At 38.8% G+C, this 20,880-nt stretch overlaps 1 protein-coding gene across 4 annotated transcripts in view; it reads left to right on the top strand.

Moving 5' to 3' along the window:
* Positions 1–20,880, top strand: part of ABCC8 (ATP binding cassette subfamily C member 8) — a 73,716-nt gene that overhangs the window by 41,348 nt on the left and 11,488 nt on the right. For all 4 annotated transcript variants that reach the window (XM_082284457.1, XM_082284458.1, XM_082284459.1 and 1 more), the window contains 13 exons: positions 813–848; positions 2,366–2,401; positions 5,709–5,807; positions 6,608–6,692; positions 7,356–7,436; positions 9,438–9,575; positions 11,947–12,072; positions 12,756–12,855; positions 13,455–13,702; positions 14,250–14,410; positions 15,606–15,675; positions 16,309–16,466; positions 17,631–17,723. In XM_082284457.1, coding sequence (XP_082140583.1) covers positions 813–848; positions 2,366–2,401; positions 5,709–5,807; positions 6,608–6,692; positions 7,356–7,436; positions 9,438–9,575; positions 11,947–12,072; positions 12,756–12,855; positions 13,455–13,702; positions 14,250–14,410; positions 15,606–15,675; positions 16,309–16,466; positions 17,631–17,723 — 1,431 coding nt within the window. The remainder of the gene's footprint in view (positions 1–812; positions 849–2,365; positions 2,402–5,708; positions 5,808–6,607; positions 6,693–7,355; positions 7,437–9,437; positions 9,576–11,946; positions 12,073–12,755; positions 12,856–13,454; positions 13,703–14,249; positions 14,411–15,605; positions 15,676–16,308; positions 16,467–17,630; positions 17,724–20,880) is intronic.

The raw sequence follows: 20,880 nt of genomic DNA, 5'->3' as shown, positions 1-20,880 counted from the left end.
ATGGTCATTGCTTATCATGTGTAAACTTTATGGAAGTGTCTCAAACCAACCTTTTAATCTGCAGGTATAGTTTTCTCTCCTGGATATTTATAAGCAAATTGTGTTGGCATAAAGTTAATGAGATTGTCCTCTTTAAAGCATGAAAGACTTTGTTCCTTCTTGATTTTGTTTATGTCATTTGACACACAGATTTTTCACTCTTTTGAATGGAACTGAATTTAGCATCAGTAATAAGTATGCCCAGTCATCCTGTCAAAACAAATCTGAACATCTTTGTACACGTTCAAAAGTAGCAAAAACACAACCTGTCTGTCCCTTGGACCTGCCCACATTAACACGGGCACCTCACCCCAAGGATCGGGCTGACACACGACAGAGTATGTGGCAACTGAAGGTGGGATGTGGGCTTCACACTAACCTGTTATATGCAGCAAAGGTGTGGTTACTGTCATGGAAAAAAGCCAATATCACAAATTATTATTTTGTTTTTCCAGAAAATCAGCTTTTCTTAATGGAACTGCATCCTTGTCACAGCAGGACTTCTCAGTTCTGCTATCATCTCCAGAACAGGGTGAAGGTGATTTTATTTGTTGAGTCAAATTAATGTCTATAAGGAAAAAAAGGGCCACCAAATCTTTTTGCCTGATGAAATCAAGCCAGTTTGTGTAGAAGGAACAGATGCTGCACTGCAGCCCTGTGATAAGTAATGTTTGCAGCCTGTGCACTAAGTGGAATTTAATAGTTTTTCTTTCTGGGGTGGATTGCTTGTGCTCACTTAAGTAAACAGTCTTTGCTTTCTGTTTGTGATGCAGCTACACTTCTGACAGTGAGACGGGGGAAGATTTCAGGTATGGTACTGTATGCAGTTACTGGTTTTCCTGCTAAATCAATTGCAGTAGAAAAAAACAAAGGTTTCTAAATCTGTTCTTAAGATTAAGAGTCAGAATTCTGAAAATCAGTGATATTTTAACAGCGTTATCTCAGGATACAACTTTTGAAGCCACTTATGCAAGATATGAAAGTAAGAGTTGGATTTCTGTTATGAAAGCATTGCCATTTGGAGACTTGGAAAATTTTATCTTGATATGTCTTTGAAAATTTTTCACTAAAGTTCTGAACCAGATTATGCTGCACTTGGAAAAATAGTATCAAGTATTTAAAGGTTTCATTTATTAAAGCAAATTCTCCCCATTACCCTTCTCTTCATTTTTTTACATCCTGTCATAAGTTTATTTTCTCACCTACCATTCTTCAGGCACACACAGAAGAATGGAGAGTAAGAGATTAGTCCACCTGTTGGCACAGAAATTATTTTTGCCTGATTAACATAGCTTACCTTGGATTTTGGGAATATCTACCAAATCAACTAAGAATAAAGCTTTCTGACTTGGAGGCAGGCACAAACCTCCAGAATGGTGAACCCTGTAAAAGTGATGATCCTATTCCTGTTGGACTCAGTGAGAACTTTGCTATTGAAATCAGCAGTGCCATATGGCCTCTCTTTTCTTGACTTAATCTAAATTGCGTGGCTTTTACTGACCAGAATATTTTCTTGGTTCTGTGATTCTCCAGCTGTTCCACTGCCTTTTCTTTAGATTTTCCAGCTTCTTCTCTCTCATTTACCTTATTTCTCATACTTGTTGCCTGGTTGTCAGACTGAGTCCTGCAAAACTGCTGCTCCCATCTGTGTGTAGTATAAGAAGGAGTTTCATGTACCTCATGTCTAAGCCTCATGGTAAAGGATACTTTGAAATCTCACAGTCCTTGCTGTGTTAAGAGAGACTGAAATTTCTGGGTCAAGTTGAAGGGAAACCATTTGAACCCATTAAGATACAAAAGAAGTATGATCAGAATTAGACATTCACATGTTTGAAACTCTTATGGAATTGGATGGCAAAGGGTGAGATAACATGCACAACAGTATGGCAAGAGCATTAAAAAGTAGGAAAGAATATTAGACTGGATGAAACAATTACCTACATTGTCATATGTTCTGGGAATCTGTAAGTTTAAGTTAAGTGCTGTAAGAATATCTCTGGTGGTTTTGTTGCACTCACATCCTGTAGAACGTTTTTGGTGTTCTCAGAAGAGAGAGTATTTTGGGCCAAAGTCTTTTGACGTCTTGAGCATTTGCTCATAGGTGTTGAAGGCTTTCTACAAAGGTTGTTTAGCACTTCTCAAGACTGAGGCTTTAACTATACATTTTTTAGGTCAATATCACATAGCGCAGAGTTTTAGGTTAAAAAGAGCTGTATTTCTATTATGCAGTCATTTTGTTGTATTTTTAATTATAGCATAGTGATGTTACTTGCACTGTCTGAAAGAATTTAATTTATTTTTAAACCCTTGTGTTTGTTTTCCACAGCCCAGAGAAAGAATCTCCTGTTGACATGGAATTCAGGTATAACATTTTAAAAACTAATGAGGAAGCTCCAGAGGTCCCTTCCAACCTCAGTCATTCTGTAACTCTGTGAACATTGTTCAGCAGTCTCTGCTCTTAATGAGTTTAATGTTTCCCCTTAGAAGACAAACAGGATGTCTCTGTATGCAGCTACTGCAAGATTTAAAATAAAAAACAAGCAAGTGACTCTTGAAGTTTAATAACGGCAGAAAGATTTCTTCCTGAATGCTCAGGACTGGCAATACTGGAATGTTCCAATGCCTTCCATCAGGCTGAAAATACAAGAAGCACATATTTTGCATATGCAGTGATAATATGGAACAGTACACATTTGTCTCATATCTGGAGAACATTTGAATTTGAGTGATAGTAGAAGTTAATGAATTGTGCAAAATAATCAAGATAAAACTGTAGTCAGCAATCCCAAAACGCACAGGAAAGGCTTTGCAATGTATTATTTCCTCTATCATCATAATCCTAACTCCATTGCATTTATTTTCTTTTAATAATTGCCAACATTTCAGATTTGGTAGGTTTATTAAGGCACTGAGATGCATATATGAATGTCCCTTAACTAGTTGTATTTTCATTGACCTTGAAGATGTAGTGGGCCTCCTGGACTTAATAAAATGAAATGCGAAAGTAGAGATTGTTTAAACTTAATAATCTGTCTTCACAATATCACAGAATCACTGAAAGAGTAAAGTTGAAGGGACCACAGGAGGTCATCTGGCCCAACCTCCCTGCTCAAGCAGGGCTATCCCAGAGCACATTGCACAGGACTGTGTCCAGATGGTTCTTGAGTATCTCCAGTGAGGGAGACTCCACAACCTCTCTGGACAATCTGTTCTGTTGCTTGGTCACCTGTGCTGTAAAGAAGTGAATGTTGTTTCTTTTGACAATGTTGTTTCTGATGAATTAATCTCATTCATAATTGGTAAACCAGCTTGATTCTGTATTAGACAAAGCTCATAGTCTCCAGGGAGTTCAGGGAAGGTTGTCCTTATTTATTGCAAGGCTGAATTTCTGTCTGCATTTCTGTGATAATTAAGAGCCTATGGTTAGTCTGTTGTGTTATCAGAGGGGAAAACATACACTCCATTGATGAAAAGACATGATTATTTATGCAGTCTGGGGACAGGAAGCAATCACTTCCACCCACTGAATAAATCCCTTGTATGCCTTTGTCTGCTAAGCCATTGGTTTGCATTCAGTCCTAAAACTCTGAAACCTTATGTATGTTCAAGGCAGATTTTCAGAGCAAGTCTTGCACACTTCATGGCAGAATATTTTGTTCTCTGGATTTTTAGCCACAAGTTTCTCACAGTTTCAGTAACAATTGTTAGATTGTCTCTTTACTGTGAGCAGTACTGTGGACATGCAATAGATTTCATATATGTGAAAAAGAAGCTTGCAAGCACTTTCAAGCTTTTTGTTTATGTCAAAAAATGATCTGTCATCCTAGTGTCAGTTTGCAATTAGGATTAATTTAGAGGAACTTCCTAAATCCTCAGTCTGTAATCAGTTTTGGCAAGCTCATTGCTTGTTGCCAAGTTCCTTGCAGTAATGAATTCTCACTGATGTCCTAAAAGCAGAGTGTTATCCAACTGCAAGTGGTATTCCCAGACATTGTTCTGGTTCTCAGCATGGAGTGCATCACATTGCCAGGGCCCATATCTTCACTCAACCAAAGAACACTTTGTGCAAAAGTTGTAAAAGCTTTTTCCTCAAAACTTTGCTGCTATTTTTCAAAAACTAAATTAGCAGTAACTTTTTGGTCACATTGAGAATTAAGAGCTGCAAAGGCACAGTTTCAAGCAATGAAAAGGAGGGGAAGGGAATATATCTTCACCTTGGAATGCTCAGAGCAATTTTTTCTCAATTATTGGGATGAAAATTTCATACTAATTGAAAAAATGCTTCTCTCTTGAGGCAGACCTGAATGCTCTTTGAATTAGATTTTGGAGCTGCAGCCTGGGCTGCCTAAGGGATATTTTCTGTCTTTTTTTTCTTTTGTTTTGCTATTTCTCTTTCATTTTCCAGTAAAGAAAATACATAAACCATAATTGAATTCTAGTGAACCATCATAAATTTCAACTTGGAAGCATGTTAGCAGAAGCGTGGAATTGTGTGTTTTTTCAGGTCATCAACAAAAATTGGATCCTATCTTGGTTTCTAAACAAGCTTGGTAAAACCCTAAAAAAAATGAGCAGGGCAAATGACCTTAACCTATAAAGATAAATAAAATGTACTTTGTCAAGTCATAGTTTGAATTGCTTTCAGGTCCAACTAGAAATAGGCTGCCATAATGGCTGTCTAGCAGACAAAGGCCACGTTTGGGGTGAGAAGTCCTATCTTTTTATTGGATTAGCTCAGAGCTAGGAAGAAAACAGATATGCTTTTAGGCATATGATCCCCTTTTGGCCCTTTTCTGGAGAAAGGCTGATATACCAATGAGTTTTCCAACAGTATCAGTTGCTCTGATAAGAGTTGTTCCCTTTCTCCCAGCTCTGCCTTACTGGGGTCCTTAATGCATCACAGACAACAAAAGCACAAATTTTCTAGTAGGCAGATACTTTCCTTTTTAAATAGCAATAATAATAATAATAATTATTTCTATTAAATAATATGTGCATGGTGAGTGACATCCTGTTGACTGTCACTGGTAAATTGTCCCTTCTGATGGTACATTGAGGGCCATTTCACTGGGGGAAATTTAGCAAATTTTTTTTGTCTGTGTTCTCTTTTCTTGCCTTTATAGGCATAGAAATAATTTACTCATTTTCTTTCTAACTCTAGTTCTTTTCTTAGAGTGGGAAAAATAATTCCCATTCTAGGTAGAGGGAATTGCCTTTGTGCATATGTGGAGTTGTTTGGATCTTCTTCAAATACTTGAAAAATATCTTTCTACAATGTCCCTCCTGAAATGTGTTGACTAGCTAGTGATCTGCTACACAATTAAATTTTTTTATTCATCTATCCAAACAGAGCTGGGATTCAGTCTTTGGTAATTTTCTTCCTAACACCCACTCTGCTCTAGAGGCAGCTTTATTAAGCTACACTCTCCAAACCCCACGTCTCAGCAGGAAAAGAGGGAACAAAGGGAAATTCAGTTGGGTAAACAGTTTCAGTATTCTCTTGGAAATTTATCAGTTTATGTATTTCCTTGATGGAAATTGTCCTAAAGAAAGAAATTAAGCATTCTTCAAGATTTATTACTAGTTTCTTCATTTACAAGGAAATGGTTTCCAAAAGCACCAGTTGCACTGGTAAGCTGGGAACTCTTGTGTTTGTTTTTTTTCCCCAGGAAAAGAGGCGCAGTGGCTTATGCATCCCAGAAGCCTTGGCTGCTCAATGCCACAGTGGAAGAGAATATCACATTTGAAAGCTCTTTTAACAAACAGAGGTAACAGGTTCCAGCACTGTTGTGTTTTACTCCCCTTTTCCATAAATATTGGGGTCATGTGAGTCACACATGGGTGCCCATCTCCCTGTAGGAACAAACCTACTGCACCTGCCTGAACGTGACAATCTCCCCCTTTGACCATGTTTTTCCTGAGTGACACAAGGGACAGGGTTTGTCTCACTTGAACTCAAGTGTACAAATGTTTTCATTTCCAAGGACCATGTTTGTTTAGCATGCAGTATTCTCACACCTGGTTGACTAGTTTTCCTCTCCTGGAAGGACATCACCTGTTTGGAAGTGGGAGTGTTGTTTGTAAAGAATTAATGGACTGCCTTTTTATTCAGTATAAATGCCCACCAGATGTTGTAAAGTATTCACAGTCAATTGCTGGTATTCCATTCCCCCACCCTTAAAAAAAGTGGTTGACTATGTATTTGCATCCTATACTCATTTTTTTTCTGTCATCCTTGGATATTGAAACAAGAAATAAAGGCCCTAGGCATGAAAAACAACTGCTAAAAAATAGCAATATACCTTGGAAGAAGTTACGTTTGTTTTTCCTGGCTTTAACTATTTAACATTTTTATTTGGGGAGCTGACCTAAGATCCTTTTTCTTAGCTGAAATATTACTTACTTGCCTGTGATTGAGAGAGATCCCATTAGAACAATTAGTAGCTAACAAATATGTTTTCCACCATGTGATTTTTTCCAGCTGGTTAAGTTTTGTTCCTCTGCAGGTAGGAAATGTGCTTCTCCAGCAGTATCTGTGTGGATTTTGTTGCCTTTTTTGTTTCCACAGGTACAAAGCAGTAATTGATGCTTGTTCCCTCCAGCCTGATATTGACATTCTGCCTCACGGGGACCAAACCCAGATTGGAGAGAGGGTCAGTAAACAGCTACAGGCTTCTATTTTTGGTTTAAATATATAGAGGGGAGTTTATTATTTTTTTGCTTCTTAAAATCTTACAGGTTATTTGGCAACAAAGGTAATCTTTTAGTTAAGTGTGTGTTTGGGTCATTAGTCTGAAAGCTCACTGCTTGGTAAATATGGAAACACTGTCATTAATGTGAGGTGCAATGATTTAAATGTGCTGCTATCAGAATGTTTGACTATTCTGCAGCTGCTATTGCAGATATCCTGAGTTAACAGGACATTTTTTGGTTTCTTTAGAAGTAACATAAGAATAAATAATAATGCATAGACTTTTTTTTTAGAGCCCTTTCATTTACAGAAGGGCAGGTGTTTAGTCAATGGCTTTATCATATCAGGGAAGATTAGGGAGTTACGAGAAAGGAAACAGAAGTCACAGATTTGTAAACAGTTTACTCTAGCATATACTGGCACTGTCACAAACAAACAAAAGAACCCCCTAAATGCCCCCTAAACCACCACAGGGATACATTGAAGACCCACATTTTGGAAAAATTTCTCTTTGTTTCTCTGCCCAGAAAAGTCTTCTATGGATAATCCAGTCAGAATATAAAAATGAATAATCAGTTGATGTTTTCTTTAGCTGTCTGATTGTTTCTCTCCTGCTTATCTCCAGGGTATTAATCTGTCTGGAGGGCAGCGCCAGCGTATCAGCGTGGCACGAGCACTTTACCAGCAGACAAATGTTGTGTTCCTGGTGAGTAGGTGCCCTTCTGTTTATGCTCCATGCAGATGCAGGAGATGCTTCTTCATTTAGAGTATTGCATGGGTCACACACTGCACATTGTGTTTTGCCAAGCCACATGTGCACTGTGTATTTTATATCTGTTGTCAGCTAGCCTGCAGGTAGGAAGCATTTTGTAAATGCTGCAGGCAGACAGATAGGTATTGCACATTGAAATGCTGATGCTTCCCCTCTCAGTATATTGAAAATTCGCTTTGATCCCTGTTTTTATCTTTGGGTCTTAGAAATGTAATAGTTTCAACTGTATTCATGAAATTCCTAAGCTGTCTCAGGCCTAAAATTAATGTTGTCTGGTGTCTGGGGTGTTTCCTTTCTGCAGCAAACTAAGCTGCTTTTGCACCCTGAACTGCCTGTTGTATATCCTGTCCCAGGTTCAGCTATAGAAAGAGAGTGGCAGCAGGTTCTAACAGCTTCACAGGTGGGAAAACAGATGCATCCTACACAGTCACTTGTAGTGAGCTTCCTGGCTGTCCAATTTAGGACTTCCTTCTGTAGCTCCGTTTTCTGGAAGGTTTGAATCCAGCTGTTGAGACATCAATCACGTAGGATTAGAAAAGCTGTGCACATTAGATGTCACCCCTAAAAGAAAAGGAGGCTATTTAGACCTTTCCCTGATCAGTCTGTGCTTGCTTCTTGTGTAGGGCATTTCCAGGCAAAGATCAGAGTGCAGGAGAGTAGGGAGCAGTTGGGTGAGGTGCTGCAAATCAGCAGATCCACTATTGGGCTGTAACTTGGTTTTTGCCCTTTTCGTCCTTCTGTGAAGGATACTCAATAACCTGCTAATAGCAGCAGGTTCTCTTATGGTTTGATAATGTAAAAACACCTTTATTTCCAGTATAAACTTTATTTCTAGTTATTAATATTTTAAAAATGATCAGGAATCCTATATGTTAATATTGGCAAATGCTCCGTTCTTTTAAGGCTGATGTTGCAAAGAAATGCTTGTGAAACTTCACTCTCACAAGTATAAATGTCATATAGGTGATGTTTAGGTCTGTGCCAGGTCACAGGAGTGCAGCAGCAGAGCTGACAACATCCTTGCTCAGCAAGCACAGTGCACACACAGTTGCACACACACTTTTGAGAGAAAATTCTGGATCATGAAGTTACTGTGTTTCAAAAGCACTTTCTAAGTGCTTTATGCTATGATGCTCTGGTTTATTAGAATCTAAGTGGTTGTATTTATCTTACTGCTGATTTCAGATATTTCTGATTTTTAAAAGCCTGGGTTTAGTGTAATATTATAGTATGAAATAGTAACTCTAAGTAAATCCTACAGCCAGTATTGCTATTGCAAGCAGAAATATCAAATCACAAGGTTTGTGATTCCATAAAAATAGGATTAGGTAAACAAGTTTGCTAAAAGATGGTAGAGATTAATTTATGCCTAAATGAATTGCATAGAATTGATTGATTCAGTAAGATAATCTAGGTCTCAAATCAAACATCTGAGCTGAGTAATAGAAATGATCAATATTGCTCCTTTTGAGATTTTTTTTGGTGATTCTTTGTTAATAGAGTATTGGTTTGTGAATAAAAAAAAAGAGTCTGAAAGCAGTGATGTACAAGGGAAACAGAAATATGGTCCCTGTCCCTGGAGCAGCTATACAATACCTGCCACAGACCTACACTGGGGAGTTGCCTGGAGCCTGACAGAAGCCGTGTTCTCCAGCTGTGTGGGCCATGAACACATCTGGGGAGAGCAGCAGGTCCCAGAAAACCCCAAAGAGTTGTAGCATCGACTCAGCTGGCGTTACTGTACCTCTGAGTCCCAGCAAAAACACAGTTGAAGGTTTGGTGTTCTGTTTGCTGTTCCTCAGCACAATTTTGATCTGATGGCCTCTTTTGTATGTCGATGTCGATGTAACTGGTTTTACTGGTATTAAAACCTGTCAGTTTCCTGAGATCCCATAAGTTCTGGCTCCAAAAGCTGACCCCTTATCCTCATGACAGGATGATCCTTTTTCTGCCCTGGATATCCACCTGAGTGACCATCTCATGCAAGAAGGGATCCTGAAAATGCTGCGGGAGGACAAGCGCACCATTGTGCTGGTGACTCACAAGCTGCAGTACTTGCCTCACGCTGACTGGGTAAGGAACCTCTTCCCATTTTTTCTGAGGAGGCAACAACATGGCAGGAACATGTCTTGCTGCAAACAATGCTTTCATTTCATCTCTCCACCAAGTAATAGTTTAGTGAGAAGAAGTATACTAAAGATCTTTTGAAAATTAGCCAGCTAGGGATGCTGTAATTTTGAGATTCCTATCTTAGAATGCCTAAATAGGTTGGATTTTCGTAGAGCTGATACTTAATACTCTTATGAAAGCAGGTTGCATTTAAAATATACTGAGTATCCAAAAATATTAGTTATACTGGAAAATTTTGGCTAATTTTTTAAATCTCAAAACAATGAAATGTTTGAGTTAACACCTTTGCCTCTGCTGGGATGTTACTAGGAATTTGTGCTATCAAAGGAAAAGGTGCATTTATGCAAGGTGGATATTTAGAGGTATGGAAATAAAAGGAGAAACCCAGTATTTCCCTGTGGTTAGTACTAGTATATAGGGTATTAAGAACATTTTTGTCCTTTGTGTGTTGGCAAGATTTCAAGAAATTTTTTGTATTTGATTGTTCTGTTAGGTTTCTTTTTTATATCTTCTACTTTACAGAAAAAAAAAAAATGGAGGTATGCTTTCTATACCAGTTTGTAATTGGAAATGTCAAAGATGAAGAAGGAATCTTGAGGGGTTTGGATTCTTTTTTTTTTTTCTAATTCATTGGTTCCCATTGGCCTTGCACTTAGTCCTGCAGTTCTCCAGCATCCCAGGTCTCCTTGCCCATGGTGATTGATGACTGCAGTTATACCTCCTAGCAGGACTTCTCTCTTTCACATCTTGCACAGACTATAGCAGCAGTTTCCTGGTCTCTAGAAATAATAATATTTCAGCTGCTTCCTGAGCTTCATATTGGCTTGGTATAAAGTTGCAGATAGACATTCATCTTGTTCTGATCAGGTTTCTCATGGGCAGCATTTCTCCTTTATGGTCTCTGCTCTGACCTTGTCCCTCAGTTGTTTACCTTTAAGAGTTACTATTGTTCTCAACACAGTTCTGGTTTTCTGGTTAGTGTCTCTTGGGGTACAGGAATTTTCTGCTTTCTTCCCTCCCTATGAGGTCCATCTTAACAACTTTTTTTATTATTACATATTTGCAATTGTTTTTAAAGTATATACAGCTGTGGCCTTTCATCAGTATAATTGTTTTAATTTTCTTTGTGAATGTAAGACCCATTTCTAAATGTTGGTGTTTTATGAGATGTACGAAAATTGCTTTATTTTTATTGTCTTCTAGATGTGTATTTTTTTATGAAACATACTGTTTCAAATGGTAGCAAAGGAATGATTTGTATGATTTATAATTAAAAAATATTTATTACAAAATAGTTCATGTTTTTTTCCCTAAGTGTAATTTCATTAATCTTTAGCAATTCTTACCCAGTGGAGTGAGGAGGGAATATTTATTTTATTAAGAAATTTTAAATAAAAATATAGTTTGAAGTATATGTCATGGTCCCCCTAAATCTTTTCAACAAAACCCTCAGAAGAATTCAAGGTTCAGTCCAATTGCAGGTTTCCTGAATAAATTGATCACAAAAAGATCCTTGTTTGCTTTATTTTTACCTTCTCTCTGGTGTAAATTCTTAGCAATAAACAGAATAGATTATTTCCCCACCCCCTGCCCTTGGAAATTTCTTAGTTTCCAGGGAGAGAGAAAAATAAATAGTGCATTAACTCATTTTTAATGATGTGGGTTTGCAATCTGCATGCCTCATTTTCCAATTGTCCCTGTCAGATCCAGAGAGGCCATAGTTACACTGTGTGTATAACATAGTTACACTGACACAAACCTGAAACTGCTCCCTGCAGACTTTGTCTTGCATATGTATTTTTCTTTTCCAAACTGTGTCCACTATTTATGCTTTTAAAGCTTTAGGGATTCAAATTCCCTAGCTCTTCCTTATCAGTCCATGGTATTAGAGAAGGAGCCACCATGCTCATATCTAATTGCCTGAATGAGGGTAAAACCTACTGCACTCAATGTCTTGCTAAAAGCTTTTTCCTTTTAGGAGGTAAGAGAACTCTAAAATCTTATCTTGCTAATGACTTGTATTTAGGAAGAGTAGTGTGCCCCCCTGTCTGCCAACAGGGATCCCATTCCTCTTTCTTAAAAGCAGCCTTTTCTGAAAACACAGAGTGCAGGAAGTTTCTGGGTTTTCAGCATCTTGAATGAAAGGGATAGAGTCGAGAGATAATGTCACTGTCTTTTTAGAAGGCAGATTTTTTTGTGGAAATATTATTTATTTAAGAAAAGAGAAAATCCTGTCAAAGCACAGCAACATAGCTCTAAAATAAATAGACATACCCGGCTATTTATCTCACCACTTGTGTTTCTGACTTTTTAGATAATTGCAATGAAAGATGGTAACATCCAGAGAGAAGGAACACTCAAGGACATTCAGAAATCAGAGACTGAGCTCTTTGAACACTGGAAGACACTAATGAATCGACAAGACCAGGAGCTGGAGAAGGTTTTTGATGGGCAGGGCAATCAAAATATGCGAGAAAACAACTTTTTTTTGTGTGTCTTAGTTTGAAAGGATGAACACCAATTGACATGCTGTGTGTGGTGTCTGACTTAATATGAATGTAGTATTAGTGTTACCATTACTATTTATCTCTTAAGATAAATTCCTTCATCTGGACATCTCATATTTCCTTGATACTGTTCCAATCCATTCTTGATAGGAAGCCCTGTCAATATATTATTCTCTAAGGAATATTAAATAGGGCCATTTTAGGAAAAGCTTTGCTAATATTGACTACTGGTTTTGTAAATATACCTGAATTCAGTCATTGCTTTGGGCTGAAGCTTTTCAGATGTGCCTATATCAAGTTCTTTAAATGATGATGTTTTGTCTTTCATACTTAAAACACAAGAAGAATGCAATAGTAGTCTTAGTTCTTATTAATTCTGGGATAACTGTCCAAGCTGAGGTTCCAAGAGGGTTGGGATTGACAACCTGAAATTAATGTTAGATATCTAATTTATGTCCTTTGGTTTTACACGGAGGTAGTAAATCAATCACTTATGGCTGCCTGCTGCGAGATTCCCACTTCTATTTTTCACTGAGTGGAAACAATTTTATCACAACTAGTAATTTTTTTTGTATTAATTCTCTGGTTAAAAATACATGAATTGCCCCTTTTTCAGGAAACAACTATTGAGGAAAACCCTGTTTTGGAAAGAACAAATCTCCGGAGGACGATGTATTCCCGGGAAGCATTGCTGAAAGATGATGAAGAGGATGAAGGTAAAGGGCACCCTTTGAGCCCATTGCCAGTATATTACTGTTTCACAGCTAAATTACATTAGAATGAATTAACACCATTCAAACTGACAAGAGAACAAATCATTTTTCATGTGGGTCATGATTTATAAGAGTGCAGTTTCCATTGCTTTGACCTCTGGACCAGAGTGATTGCAAGCGTTCACAAGTCATCCCTTCCTCCAGACTATTGGGGTTTTTTCTCATGTGTGAATATGATTTAATAATGAATGAAGAATTATATTAAACAATATGCTGGGTGAACCTCACCTGTCAATAGCTAAACACATTTGCTTAAGGTTTTACATAGGAAAGAGATTGCAGTTGATTTTTATCAAGCCAGTACTTTCAAAGTGCAAAAACATAGCTGAAGAAATTGATTACCAAGTGCTGAGGTTTTTTGCAATTTTTCAGTGTGCATTACCACTAACTTTAGCAGGTTAACACATGCAGGCCTGAGCAGGTAATTTCACCTTAAAGACACTCTTTATCCTGGCTGGTAAGACTTGGTTTGTAGCTGCCACTTGCCAGTCCCTTTAATATGTATGTCAGCATGGCTGTCCTTTTTTTCTTGCACCTTGCAGAAGAAGTAACAGAGAGTGATGATGAAGACAACCTGTCTTCAGTGCTGCATCAGAGAGCCAAGATGCCGTGGAGAGCCTGTGGCAAGTACCTGAGTGCAGCAGGGATCCTCCTGCTGCCCCTGCTGCTCCTGTCCCAGCTGCTGAAGCACACGGTGATGGTGGCCATTGACTACTGCCTGGCACTCTGGACCGAGCATGCCATTTCTATCAAGATAGAGCCAGAGACAAAAAACTGCTCCCAGTGCATGGTGGGCACTGCCTCATTCACCTTCCTCTGATGATTTAATGGGGGGTGTTCTCCCAATGTCAACCTCTGCTCCAAGATTTGTATGCAATGTGCTATTTTTCTATAAAAAAGCCACTCCAGAGTATTTTGAAGCTCACCGCATTTTTGCATACACAGTGCAGTAAAACGAAGTTAAGTTTGGTGTGTTGTTCTCCTTTTGCTAGATTTATTGTATTTTAGTCTGATATACCTAAACCTGGGTCTCTAAAGTAATTTTGATATCATAGTTCTTTTTTTCTTTTCCCTGTACTGCTGCATTCTCCCAGCAACCTAGGCTTTTTATAGTATTCTGTGATTTAAAATTTCTGATTTATCACTTATTTTCGTGCGAACACTTCCCTCTCCAAAGGATAACAAATTATGACTTAAGATGGGTTAAATCATGGACAGTTTAATTTAGGGAGCAAAAAGGATATACTCTTACATTTTTTCACTCTTGTGCATGTGTGTTCACAATAATTTTTAAACATAATTTAAAGTGAATAATTGTGTTGCTCTTTGTTTCTTAGGAATTTGACCATTCTCCATATTCAAAAGTTTTCAGCGTTCTCTGCTGCCTTGGCATCGTATTATGTCTTGTCACATCAATAGCAGTGGAGTGGACTGGCTTGAAAGTCACCAAAAAGCTGCACTCTTCTTTACTAAATAAAATCATTTTGGCTCCAATGAGGTATTTCTCTGATTGTAATGCAAATTACATTGTAGTCATTTTGTCTTCTTTACTTCAAGGCAGTCTGCTAAGTGCACTTTTTGCTAAGAAATGACTGTGCATTGCATATTTTTTAAGACATCATTGAAAAATCACCAGGTGTCAAATTTCTGAGTAGTTTTTGAAAATGGTACCCAGGCTGCTTGAGTTCCTAGACACAAGTCAAATGCCTCTCCTGCCCGACTGTGGCTTCAGAGATTTACTTCCTTGCATGTTTAATTTCTCTTTGCTGTTTTTAATTAGGGAGAAAATGCAATTATTGATCAATGTGTTGTACAGATAATTCATAGCGTTCTTCATCATCTTAATCACTGGAAATATTTACTGTCAGGCAGTGACTGTGCAAGTCTAGGAAAGGTAATGAGCTTGGACAAGTGTCATTACAGGCTTCATTAGAGTACACTGGGATGTATTTTGTTCCAGCAAAGGAATGTTGTCTTCCATGAGTTTTTTTTCTCCCCACTGCATGAAAGGAAAGGTGTATCTTGATTGAAACCTGCAGCTCTAGGAAGAAAACCTTGCTAATTTTAAGCTAACTATATTTGACCAAGAAATCATGGAGAAATCACATACATGAAAAACCTTCGAATTTTTTTTTTAGGTTTTTTTTCAGGATAAAATTAGGCTTCAGGTTCCACATGAATTATGGAACAGCTAAAAGTTGCAGAGCAATAGTGTAGTTTGCATTTTGCATATCCAAATGTCTTTTTATATATTATTCTAACAGTTACTCTTCTTGTTACAGTTTTCTGTTCCCAGAAAGATGCAGGACTTTGCGATTTAACTTTTTTTAAATTTTTCATGAATTAAAGGGGCTTCAAATTAAAATCTGAAAGGATTTTTTTCAAGTGTAATCATGTGATGTCTGTGGCTTAGGCAGTAGAGGGAGCTGAGGACATGCTTGCAGTTGTAGGGTTCTAAGTGGTTGTAGGTTCATGCTTTTGGTTGTAAATTCAAGATATTTCCATTTAATTGGAAAGCCACAGGTACTGGGAAAAATGAGAAATTTTACTGTGGCTGTCAATTTATTTGCTTGTTTCTGTGATATATATATATATCTATATATAGATATACCTAGTTTAGTAAGACAAAATAATAAAATTGATCAGTTCTAATATCAGTATTGTAAACTTTGCCATTCCTTGTCCCTTTTTAGGTTTTTTGAAACAACACCTCTAGGAAGTATACTGAACAGATTTTCAGCTGACTGCAATACCATCGACCAGGTACTGAATAAATACACTTGAGCTCTCAAGTTATCCTATCTTAATCTGAAAAAGTGAGGTTTCATTTGTTACAGAGTTATCTAGATGAAGCTTACAGATGAACTATCATTTTGAATGAGTTCCTTGTCTTAAACACACATTGAAAAAACATTTATTTTGATAAGATGTCCTGTATAGAAAAGGGAAGCAAAATTAGATCCACAGTGATATCCCCAAATTAAAGAGTATCTACTTTTCTTGTAAGTGGGTAAACACATTCATTTGAGCAAAGGAAATGAGAAAAAGGCAAATGCTATTGCCCAGAATAAAAATGACTGAAATTCAAATTACCATTACTTACCCCAGACTAGGGTTCATAGGATTTATGCAGATGCTAAAATCATCTCTTGCATCCCATCTGTAATCCTCTGACATGAGGACTGTGCTCCACAATGCAGATGTGAAGCAGCCCCACAGAAATCCTCTCAGATGTCCCCAAAACCCAGCAGTAAATTCAAGTCCAGGCCTGTATGCTTAGTGCTTAAAATACACGAGGAATCAAATATTTGAGGAAGCAGGAGAAAGGAAAATGAAGTATTGTTTTAAACGTAGCATGTAATGGAAGATCCTGTGTGCTTTTTCTTCTCTGTACAGCACATTCCAGCTACCCTGGAGTGCTTGAGCCGTTCCACCTTGCTGTGTGTGTCTGCCCTTGCTGTGATCTCGTACGTCACACCCATGTTCCTCATTGCCCTGGTTCCCCTGGCAATCATGTGCTACTTCATCCAGAAGTATTTCCGAGTTGCATCCCGGTAAGAGCACGGACCGCTGTCCTTCTGGCAATGGAAATCTCTCCTGCAGTGCAGAATTGCAGTGCAGGGGAGCTTCGTGTTTAAATTTGGTCCTGTCAAGGACCAAATCACATTTGGCACTGTCTGAAAGTGGGACAAATCCACTACAGTGGAAATGTGTCATTTTACAAGTGCCTTTGTCAGCAGCTCTTCAAGCAGAACTTCTCGGAGGCATGAGCAGGGTCTTTGTGCATGATCAAAGGTTTTTGCAGTTCACAGGACACAATAAAACCAGCTGGATTCTGTCCTCCCCAAGGGTATGTCCAAGAAAATGTGGTGACAGGACAGGGAAACTGAAGTCTGCCTGGCCAGGGGGAAGTGGAAATAGGTAAAGTCAAGGAGAGGCTACAGAATGCAATATAACTATGGTGGCACTGCCAGCCATTAAGGATCCAGTGTGCACAAGCCTCCTCTCCTGTTCTGGGTGCCTTCTTGTTTTTAAAAAGATGAAAAATTTTAATTGTGCCTGAAACCTTACTCCTAAGGTGATAGATCTTCCCCCTTGTGAAGTGTTTGCAGCAGTGCAAAAATACATATATTCCCCTTATGTATGCACAGATTGAAAGGGAGTCTACAACCAATTTACTTCCTGCTGGAAGAAACTGAGACTAAATAGATTTCACCCTACATGTGCTTCTACTGATATGATGATTAAATATGACATTGAGAAGTGCAAGCTAATGACGAATGCAGACTCTCATTTACTGAGTGTGTGAGTTACACTGTTGGCTCAGTGAGAAGCTGTGCTGTTATCTGGGCGTGCACTTTGCCTTCTGCTTAACTCAAGCCCCTATTTGCAGTGTTCCATTAAATTGATATTCAGTACAGAGACAGAATGGTGTCTAAATCAATACAAAATTGAGCACAAGAAATAAGAATATGGGAGAAAGGAAGGAAGGCAGTGAAGAGAAAAGACCCATTCAGAACTCCAGCTAGTTAAATGTTAAAAGAAAAGTCCTCCTGGGGAATTCATTTCCCTGCAGCACTGCTTTGCAATCTGTCTGAACGTTATGTATATGACTATTGTGATGCTATTCCTTTTCACTGGTTCCTGGGCATGATTCAAGAGAATAACTGCACAACAAAACTGGCTTTTTACTAAATTCTTTTCATAACCCTCTCCAGGGACCTGCAGCAGCTGGATGACAGCACTCAGCTACCATTACTCTCCCATTTTTCAGAGACTGTTGAAGGTCTTACCACCATCCGAGCCTTCAGGTATTGTTTTTTTTAAGAAACATAGATATTCAAAAGTGAGGTAATGTTATGTCTTACACTGTTCTTCCTGGAAAATCCGGAGTCCCCAAAACACAGGTAAGGGGGAACTCCAAACATTGAAGAATTCTAAGCATTTTGTATGTAGAGGGGTTGCTGTAAAAAAACAAGCTCATGTGAGTCATCTGCCCTGTGGTTGCTGTCCAGACACTTGCATACAGCCTGAAAAAAGAACTTGAGGGCAAATGTGATTTAAGAAGCTAAATTAGCCCACAATTACCACAGCGTGTGGTGTGGCAGACGATGGGCTTGGACAGTTTCCATGACAGGACTAATATGCACCGACTTGGTACAGACTAATCTGTGTTGATGTCCTGGTCAGTTAAGCTGTGCATGCTGGTGACTTCAGAGGCTACAGTAGCACCCTACACTATTTTTAGGTTACTAGCTGAAAATGTGGCTGGTTACACTGATTTTGGAAATACACAAGCTGGAGACAAAGTGCTTCCTTGCCTGGCTTTTTTTCCCATCCACATAAGCTCCCAGGAGAGCAGCCCAGGAATATCTGATAATGTGCCTGGGTTGTGTATCTGTGTTAGAAAACTGGCAGTCATGCTGATACCTCAGAGGTACCAATAAAACCACTGCTGAGCTTACCAGCTGCTCTCCCTGCACTAGGGCTATTCTTGTCTTTTCCCAATTGACTCAAACACGGTCAACTTTTCCACTAGATTCTCATCTAGATGATGTCTATGCATTTTGTCAGTTCATTATTACTGTTACCCTTCTGTCCTTGAATTCAGTAGTGCTTATTTGTTCCTATAATTGTAATTTTATAGTAGAAGTAATGCACAAAGTTAACTTAAACTATTTTATATAGGTTATAAATGAAAGAAGAACCAATTTAAGAGTTTGTTTCTTTTGGATTGAAGGTAGCTTGCCCAAGAGTGGTAGAACAGCTTAGTGTTTTCCATTATTAATTGCTGTTATTGAATATTTAATTCATTAAGTGCCAACAGTGTTCTATAGTTTATAGTTATGTCTATGTTCAATTTGCAGGAAAATCAATTTATCTTTTAATTTCTGCTTTTCTCATTCCTATGTTCTTTTACTTGATAAAGAGGATCTTTGAAGCATTATGGCTGTATATTTTCTGGTGTTGATACAGAAAGCAATATTCAATGCCATCTAGCTGATATTTTCAGTCTGTCAGAGCATTCCCTCTTGATTCTTCCTGTCACTTTGGAATGAATTCCTCTGTCAAAGAATTGTGCTTTTCTTAAATCCTGCAGTAAGTGATGTGTCTGACCCAGCCAGCCAAGTGTGTTCAGTGAGTTCTGTGTTCCATCTGTCTGCCAGCCTCCTGCCTCAGCTGCTAACCCAGTTATTTTTAGGACTGTGTAGCTTTTCAGCTGCCTAACATATTAGCAGGAGTGGAGTTTAGACTTGCTAGCGTGAGCATCCCTAAAAATAACACTAATTCAGGAATCCATTCTGTTAGGAGGTGCCAGTTGTTCCTGAAGTGTCCTTACCCTTGGTTAATCTCCGTCCTGAATTTATTCAGCATGTGTATGGAAAGAAATGTACAAAAAAATCTGGGGGAGATCAGCAAGACTGCTACTGCTGTACCTACAAAAACACCTTCAGCAGATGCCCTGGCCTGATTTATAGTTTATTTTTATACTTCAGATAGCATTAGTGTTAAAAAATCAACAAAATGTAAATGTGAAGGCTTCTGCAAAGACTGCTCTGTATTCTGAGAGGCCTGGTAACCTGGGGATACTTTCTGAAGAGAAATTCTGATATTTTGCATCAGTTCAGCAACCTGGTAACTTTGCATCCCTGTTCCACGTGCATATGCATGACTGACTCATGATGCATACCTCACATTCTCTGAGGCATATCTGCACAACTACTCATGGTATGGAGATAAGAAAGTTAAATGTGACTGAATTGGTTCCAGAAGCAGCACAGTCACATCTGCATGGTGGGGCACTGAGGGCAATGAGCCCTGAGGAAAGGAAGGGCTCCCTAGCTCTGACATGGTGACACTAATGCCTGTTTTCAGAAACAACCATTCTGCTGTGCAAACACACCAACATGCTCACAGCCAGCCCAGATCCTAGGCTGCATCCAAAGCAGTGTGACCAGCAGGGCAAGGGATGAGATTCTGCCCCTCTGCTCTTGTGAGACCCCACCTGCAGTGCTGCATCCAGCTCTGGGGTCCCCAGCACAGGAAGGGCATGGACCTGCTGGAGTGAGTCCAGAGGAGGGCCACTGAGATGATCAGAGGGATGGAGCACCTCTTCTACAAGGAAAGGCTGAGAGAGTTAGGTTTGTTCAGCGCCCATCCCTGGAAATGTGCAAGGCCAGGCTGGATGGAACTCTGAACAACCTGCTCTGGTGACAGGTGTCCCTGCCCATGGCAGGGGGTTAGAATGAGGTGATCTAAAGATCCAAAGGTCCCTTCCAATCCAAGCCATTCTATGATTCCCCATTGCACACAGCAGACATGTCTCTTATGTTTTAGCATATGGCTAAGTTGTGGACAGCTGAATTATTTCTTTTCCTCAAAATCATAAACTTTTTATGTAAAGTCATTATTTTACTGTACTCAGAAGAAGGATTAAAGTACCCTGCAGTGAACAAATTTGAAAGCTTCTATGAGCCATGTACTAGGCATTCTCTTACATCAGTATAAGGAGAGCTGAGTTTGTAAATAATCAGTGCTTGTTGCAGCCATAATAGCTAAAGGATAACGTAAAATTTCAGAAGAGGAGATCAAGTGTGTTAAATTTGATCATGTATCATGTAATAGAAGGGGGGAAAAGGCAGTGGGTGCTTAAACTAAATCTTCAGGCCTTTGAGCTTGTATTACTGCCCTGGAAAAGACTTTTGTGCCAGGCTTGTGCATTATTAGCTGTAATTGTTGATATACTTGATTATTAACTTCACTTTAATTTACAACAATGCAATTAAATATGCCCAGCTACAAGGGGTGACTGGCTGACTTGCACACTTACCAAGAGCCAGCAGGGAATCATCTCCCATACCTGCTGAATTCACAGCAGATTTCATTGGTGCAGCTATTCAGATGAGTGGGTGCAAATTCACTAGAACAAACTGTAAACAGGCTTATTTGTGATTAATGCTGTTTTGT

The sequence above is a fragment of the Coloeus monedula genome (assembly GCF_965178545.1).
Source record: "Coloeus monedula genome assembly, chromosome: 6".
In the NCBI taxonomy this organism is placed as follows: Eukaryota; Metazoa; Chordata; class Aves; order Passeriformes; family Corvidae; genus Coloeus; species Coloeus monedula.
The sequence above is the reverse complement of the archived record's forward strand: the minus strand, read 5'-3'. Positions and strand labels throughout refer to the sequence as shown.